Here is a 7,899-nt window from a genome sequence, read left to right on the forward strand (position 1 = left end):
GAACAACTCATTAGAGGGTTAGCGACAATAAAAATTAACATGTTCAGAGGTGACACAATCATTCTTAACACTTCTGGACATTGCATAAAGCTACTGGACATTAATGGATCAAAGAAATTCATCCAACATAGCAAAAGAGGCAATGCGAAATAAAAGGCAGAATCTGTCAAAACAGAACAGTTCGTATTGACGAATTTTATCGAGGCACCAGACTTGCTCAACTGAAAATGCTCAAATTGAATGAAAGTTGCGTACATATCTGAGGATCACTCATGTAAATTGTCAAAATTTTCTGAGTTCCCTACAGAGAAAACAGCCCAGATTCGTGACAGCAAAGAAATCTGTTTCTGCGCAGTAATCCAAATCTAGTATGAACTTTTCTATCAACGACTTTACTTGGCACAACAAAACACAAAACTAAGATAAGGAGAGGTTGCTACAGTAGTAAACAACTTCCAAGACACAAAATAAAAACAAAGTACTGTAGTAAAATAACACATGGGTTATCTCCCAAGAAGTTCTTTCTTTATAGCCATTAAGATGGGCTCAGCAGTTTTGATGATGCACTCGCAAGAAATAGTATTTGAAGCAAAAGAGAGCTTCAAGAGGCAAATTCAAAACACATTTAAGTCTAACATGCTTCCTATGAAGAGGAATCTTGTAAATAAACAAGTTCAAGAAGCATAATGCAACAAGCGTAGAAAGATAAAACAAGTGCAGCTTCAAAAATTTCAGCACATAGAGAGGTGTTTTAGTAACATGAAAATTTCTACAACCATATTTTCCTCTCTCATAATAACTTTCAGTAGCATCATGAGCAAACTCAACAATATAACTATCACATAAAGCATTCTTATCATGAGTCTCATGCATAAAATTATTACTCTCCACATAAGCATAATCAATTTTATTAGTTGTAGTGGGAGCAAATTCAACAAAGTGGCTATCATCATATATAGGAGGCATATTGTAATCATAAAATAAAATTTTCTCCTCAATGCTTGGGGGACTAAAAAGAGCATGCTCATCAAAGCCAGCTTCCCCAAGCTTAGAATTTTCCATAGCATTAGCAACAATGGTGTTCAAAGCATTCATAGTAATAACATTCCGATTAGCATGCATATAAAGTTCCATGGGTTTTTTAATTCTCTCTTCAAACACATCATGTCCTAATTCAAGATAAAGTTCATAAAGATCTCTCATATTTTTTTTGTTTTCCATTATGCTTAACTAGTGAAATAAAAACATGCATGATATTAAGTAAAACAAGTAACTAATTTTTTTTTGTGTGTTTTTGATATAGCAAACAAGATAGCAAATAAAGTAAAACTAGCAACTAATTTTTTTGTGTTTTGATTTAGTGCAGCAAACAAAGTAGTAAATAAAACTAAGCAAGACAAAAACAAAGTAAAGAGATTGGGATGTGGAGACTCCCCTTGCAGCGTGTCTTGATCTCCCCGGCAACGGCGCCAGAAAAAGAGCTTGATACGCGTACAGCACGCGTCCGTTGGGAACCCCAAGAGGAAGGTGTGATGCATACAACGGCAAGTTTTCCCTCAGTATGAAACCAAGGTTTATCGAACCAGTAGGAGCCAAGAAGCACGTTGAAGGTTGATGACGGCGGGATGTAGTGCGGCGCAACACCAGGGATTCCGGCGCCAACGTGGAACCTGCACAACACAACCAAAGTACTTTGCCCCAACGAAACAGTGAGGTTGTCAATCTCACCGGCTTGCTGTAACAAAGGATTAGATGTATAGTGTGGATGATGATTGTTTGCAGAAAAACAGTAGAACAGTATTGGAGTAGATTGTATTTCAGTATAGAGAATTGGACCGGGGTCCACAGTTCACTAGAGGTGTCTCTCCCATAAGATAAACAGCATGTTGGGTGAACAAATTACAGTTGGTCAATTGACAAATAAAGAGGGCATGACCATGCACATACATATTATGATGAGTATAGTGAGATTTAATTGGGCATTACGACAAAGTACATAGACCGCTATCCAGCATGCATCTATGCCTAAAAATTCCACCTTCAGGTTATCATCCGAACCCCCTCCAGTATTAAGTTGCTAACAACAAACAATTGCTTTAAGTATTGCGCGTAATGTAATCAGTGACTACATCCTTGAACATAGCACCAATGTTGTATCCCTAGTGGCAACAGCACATCCATAACCTTAGAGGTTCTTGTCACCCCTCCAGATTCACGGAGACATGAACCCACTATCGAGCATAAATACTCCCTCTTGGAGTTACTAGCATCAACTTGGCCAGAGCATCTACTAATAACGGAGAGCATGCAAGATCATAAACAACACATAGACATAACTTTGATAATCAACATAACAAGTATTCTCTATTCATCGGATCCCAACAAACGCAACATATAGAATTACAGATATATGATCTTGATCATGTTAGGCAGCTCACAAGATCCGACAATTAAGCACAATGGGGAGAAGACAACCATCTAGCTACTGCTATGGACCCATAGTCCAGGGGTAGACTACTCACACATCACACCGGAGGCGACCATGGCGGCGTAGAGTCCTCCGGGAGATGATTCCCCTCTCCGGCAGGGTGCCGGAGGCGATCTCCTGAATCCCCCGAGATGGGATTGGCGGCGGCGGCGTCTCTGGAAGGTTTTTCGTATCGTGGCTCTCGGTACTGGGGGTTTCGCGACGGAGGCTTTAAGTAGGCGGAAGGGCAGGTCAGGAGGCGGCACGAGGGGCCCACACCACAGGGCCACGCGGCCAAGGGGGGGGGGGGCCGCGCCGCCCTAGGGTGTGGCCACCTCGTGGCCCCACTTCGTCTCCTCTTCGGTCTTCTGGAAGCTTCGTGGCAAAATAGGACCCTGGGCGTTGATTTCGTCCAATTCTGAGAATATTTCGTTACTAGGATTTCTGAAACCAAAAACAGCAGAAAACAAGAATCGGCACTTCGGCATCTTGTTAATAGGTTAGTTCCAGAAAATGCACGAATATGACATAAAGTGTGCATAAAACATGTAGATAACATCAATAATGTGGCATGGAACATAAGAAATTATCGATACGTTGGAGACGTATCAGGGCCCCACACGCTAGGCCGGCGCGGGCCCCCCTTGGGCCGCGCCGCCCTACTGTGGCGGCGCCCCGTGGCCCCACTTCGTCTCCTCTTCGGTCTTCTGGAAGCTTCGTGGCAAAATAGCCCCCTGGGCGTTGATTTCGTCCAATTCCGAGAATATTTCCTTACTAGGATTTCTGAAACCAAAAACAATGAAAACAAAGAATCGTCTCTTCGGCATCTCGTTAATAGGTTAGTGCCGGAAAATGCATAAATATGACATAAAGTATGCATAAAACATGTAGGTATCATCAATAATGTGGCATGGAACATAAGAAATTATCGATACGTCGGAGACGTATCAGTTACCTCTATATTTTTGGAATAAAAAGGAATAGAATACTTTCCTTTGGAAAATACCTTTCTCAATAGAAATGACTTGGAATAATAGAATTTCATCTTGAAATGTTTGAAAATAAGTATTTGAACTTATTTGAGATCTTTCCTTGATTTTTAAATACAAGGAAATAATAGTTTGAAATTCCAAGTTATTATTTTAAACTCATCAAATTCATAAATTTGAATTTGTTTCTTAAATTCTATTTCATATTTTATTCTGGTTAAGAATAATTTTTCATTCACTAATCCATTTTTGATGGATTTTTAGAGTTGTATTTTATTTATTAAAAAATTGGTGAAATTCTGGCCTTTTTCTTAATTGTGAAATGACCAGAATACCCCCTGCCCCCTATTGGGCCAGCCCATTAACTAAAGCCAATGGGACAGCCCACTAAGGCGTGCCCCATAGCGGGTCGGTGGTGCCGAAGCGGCCCACCTCACTCACTCACGCGTCTCTCTCACTCGCTCACCCTAACCCTAATCTCTGGCGAAACGGGAGGCGATGGCGTCGCCGCCATGGCCGCCGCCGTGCTCCGGCTATCTCCTTGCTTCCCTGACCTCGCCACCTACCTGATCTGGACCGCCGCGAGACGATCTATCGATCTATCCGCGTGGTTTCTCCGATTACCTCCTCTCCTGGCGAATCGCCTCCTCTCTGGATCCACTAGAGAATCGCCACGGGCGATTGGGTGATCTCCGACGAGCTCTCGTCCTCGCCGACGACGTGTGCGCCCCTGAGACCGACCTGGCGCGGGTGCTGCTCGCATTACCTGTGTCGTCGTCTCTGCCGTGCTGCTGTGGTGGTGTTCGTGTTCGTGTTCGTCGGCGTAACGCCGGCGACTACCCTGGGTTTTGCAGCTGCTATGGCCGCGCGAGCACTGCCTCGCCATGCCATAGCCTGTGCCACCAGGCGCGTGTAAGTGTTCTGCTCCTTCTCCTTCTCCTCTCCATGCTTGTGCACCTCCCAAGCTACTGTGCTTCTTCTTCCTCTTGTTCTACTGCTCTCTGGTGATCCTGTGATCATATAGAGCCTTGCCATTGCTGCCTAAGTTACCTGTGCTTCCATTTTCTGCAAGCTATGGCCAATTTACCAGTCTCTGGTACTGGCCAGTGTTGCCTTGCTTGCTATACATGCCATGTTTTGCTTGCCTACTGCTCCTATCATGCTCTGATCTTGCTATGCTATGCTGTACTTGCTTATAAACTTGCTATGCCATGCTGTTCATGCTTATGAGCTTGCTAAGCTTACTGGCAATTTACACTTGCTTGTCTAGGTGTACTTCTATGCATCTGTGACACTTGTGAATGCCAGTGATGCTTGTGAGGTGCTTCTGTGCCTCCTGTGTAATCCAATGATCCATTGGATCAACCATTTCTTGTTGGCTAGCTTATCTGTGTGGCTTGACTTGATTCAATTGATCCATTTGATCAATTAAAGGTCAGTGACTTGGTTGCTGATTAATTTCTGTGGCTAAGTGAATTGTTTCCTTACTGATGCTGACGCTCAAGCATTACTATGCTACTGTATGTATGTGCTGTTGCTTTTCCTAGCTCACTGGACTTGATCCAGTGGCTATGATGCAGTGACTTGTGCTATGTTGCCTCACAGTGTGCTACTATCAATGAATAGCATGGATTTGTGATGTCTTCATGCTTGAATAAATTAATTCATGATGAACTGCTTATGCAGTGATGATTTTAAATTACTTGCTTGTGTATGAATTTGCTGTTCATGATTAATTGACAAGCAAATGAATCTGAATCCATCTCTGGATAATGATGATTTGTATTTGGCTTTACTTTGAATGGTGCTAAGTGTGATGTGACCTCAGTAGCCTTGCTACTGATTGGTTGCTCACTTGGTTGGTTGGATCTTGTGGGCTACACATCTTTGCTTGCATATCTGGGGATCATACTAGATATGAATGCCAATATGCTTGACTGTGAAGAAATCTAGGGTTTACTGATGGTTATATACTTAGGATTTTCTGTGTAGTCTCTATTAGCTGCTGATCATTGCAATACATCTACTGGTGCTATCTGTGCATAAGATCTTGCTATTGTGTGCATCTGTGCATGCTTGCTAGCTTCTGTGCACAAGATTTATATCTGGATGATTTCTATTTTAGAGGATTTTAGACTAGCAGTGATCCTTGGTGAAAACCAAGTGATGATTTACCCTGTTGAGCATCTGCTCAATCCCATGACTATGTCATGCATGATTTATGGATTAGATCCATTGGATCTTCTCCAGGAACTTGGTATACCTTGTTCCAGCTCCTAGAGTGAAATATTTTGTTGTTGCAGACTTGTGGTTTGTTTCCCAGCCCTTCACCTCCAGGTCTTGGTTGATCTTCTTAGGTCACCATGATTCCTGGTGGCTGAGTGGTTGTGTGTGTTGGCTCTGTTCTTGAGCAAGAACAGGATGAACTATGTTGCTCTAGCTTCACCCTTACCTAGTGAATCCTTATCTGGTCGACTCTTACAGTTTCTAGGGTTTGTGCTGCTTTTATATGAGCCCTACTTCTACTCTTTCCATGACACACAAGCCTGGCTTGCTTTGTGACTAAGCTCCTGCATTGCCTTGTTGTGGCTTGCACAGCACACATGAGCTGTGTGTTCTCATATGCTGAAACTTGAGCCCTCTGGTGGTGCTCAGGGTTGGTCTGCTTGATCTTATCTTGTGCTGTCCAGGCTTTGGACAAGCACAAGTGTGCAGGACAGTGTGCTCTGTCCAAACTGAATTTCTGTCTAACACTTAACATTCTGGCTAGTATTTACTTTTCTGTTTTGCAGGTTTTGAAGTTGAATATGACCATGAAGACATTCAAGTCATTTAGTCTAGGTTTTAGTTTAGGACAATATTGTAATCTTTCTTTTTCATTTCTGTTTATTATTCATCAATTCTTGTATCAAGAATATTGTAAAGACAATGTAATCTGTGTTGATTATCAATAAAGCTCAAGTTTTTCTTATGAGCTTTTGATGTATGTAATGTGTATATTCTTGATTAAATATTGTATTTAATATTTAATTTGAAATTCAAAGTCATTTGAATTCATAAGTTGTATTTGAATTGTGAATTCAATTTCCATAGTGCTTATTGCTTATTGTTCAATGTGTTATAATTTGTCAAATGAAATCATTCCCCAAATCAACAAGATACAAAAGAGATCATGTCGAAATTTCCCTAACTCACATTGCCTAACCCTAAGTGCAAAATGAGAGAGAACCTCGATCCCTCTTAGGTTTAGTTGCAATAAGGCGCGAAAATTTCCCCCATTTTGCGATGAAATGCACATCCCATTTCTAAATCTACCCTTCGTTGTTCCTATGTTCTGGGTTATTACAGTCGTCGTCCATGACGGAGGCCCATGCTCCAGCCACCGTGTCCTGAAAGCCATCCATCCGTAGCCAAAACTCCTCGAAGTGGAAGCGACGATGAGTTGCCGGAGATGGATTGCAGTCTAGGAGCAGCGGGCTGTGATCAGAAACGACCGAAGCGAGGCATCTGAGGTGACATTCGCCATGTAGGTCTTCCCAGTCTGTGGTGCAAAGGAACCTGTCGATGTGGCTCAGCGTGGGTGGGCTGCGTTCGTTCGACAAGGTGAAGCGGCGCCCGCTGAGGTAGATCTCTTTGAGCACGAGGTCGTTGAGAAGCCGACGGAATCTGCCCATCATGCGACGATTGAGGTTGACATTATTCTTATCCTCATCCTGGTAGATGAGATTGAAATCGCTACATAGCAACCATGGTCCCGTGCACGCCGCTCGCACATCTCTCAGTTCCTGCAGGAAAGCGATCTTGTCGGCATCGTCTTGTGGCCCGTAAACCACAGAGAGCCACCATGGCGTGCCAGCGGCCGTGGACACCTTTGCCGTGATCGAGTTGGTGGTGAACATTGGGTCCGTGATCGAAACGGCCCTGCTCTTCCACGCCAGCAAGATACCTCCGCGCGTGCCAATGGCCGGTAGATACACGTAGTCATCGAATTCCGAACCTAGGGTTTCAAGGACAGTTGACGAGTAGATTAACTCCATCTTTGTTTCCTGGAAGCAAATGATAGAGACATCCATGGTGTCTACAAGCGATTTGATGGCAATGCGGCGAGCACGTGCATTCATGCCACGCACGTTCCAGTTACCAATCCTAAGGCCGTAATCCATGAGACAAGGATCGACGGGGGGGGGGGGGGCGCAGCGCGGCTAGGCCACAAGTGGCCTGCCAGCAGCCGGGGCCACGAGGGGCGGTGCGTTGAGGTCCGCCGGCAGCTCACGGTCGACGAGGGCAGCCATGGCCGAGAGGACGGGTAGTGGTATCGGAGTAGCAAACATGTTATCGTACAGCTTCATCTCCGTGGCAGTGATCACCTGATCCACCCCAACGATACCGAGCGTGCGCAAGAGCTGAACTTGAGCGCGGCGCTCTGCAGTGGGCGGCGCAGAC

General features: G+C 44.0%; 1 protein-coding gene across 1 annotated transcript; it reads right to left on the reverse strand.

Moving 5' to 3' along the window:
- Nucleotides 1–266: 266 nt before the first annotated feature.
- LOC139832442 (uncharacterized) lies at nucleotides 267–7,619 on the reverse strand. The gene is made up of 2 exons (XM_071822205.1): nucleotides 6,803–7,619; nucleotides 267–301 (listed from the first exon to the last, which is right to left on the reverse strand). Exons 1-2 carry the CDS (start codon nucleotides 7,617–7,619, stop codon nucleotides 267–269), a joined length of 852 nt encoding a protein of 283 aa, XP_071678306.1.
- Nucleotides 7,620–7,899: the final 280 nt, after the last annotated feature.

Source organism: Lolium perenne, chromosome 6 (genome assembly GCF_019359855.2).
Source record: "Lolium perenne isolate Kyuss_39 chromosome 6, Kyuss_2.0, whole genome shotgun sequence".
Lineage (NCBI taxonomy): Eukaryota > Viridiplantae > Streptophyta > Magnoliopsida > Poales > Poaceae > Lolium > Lolium perenne.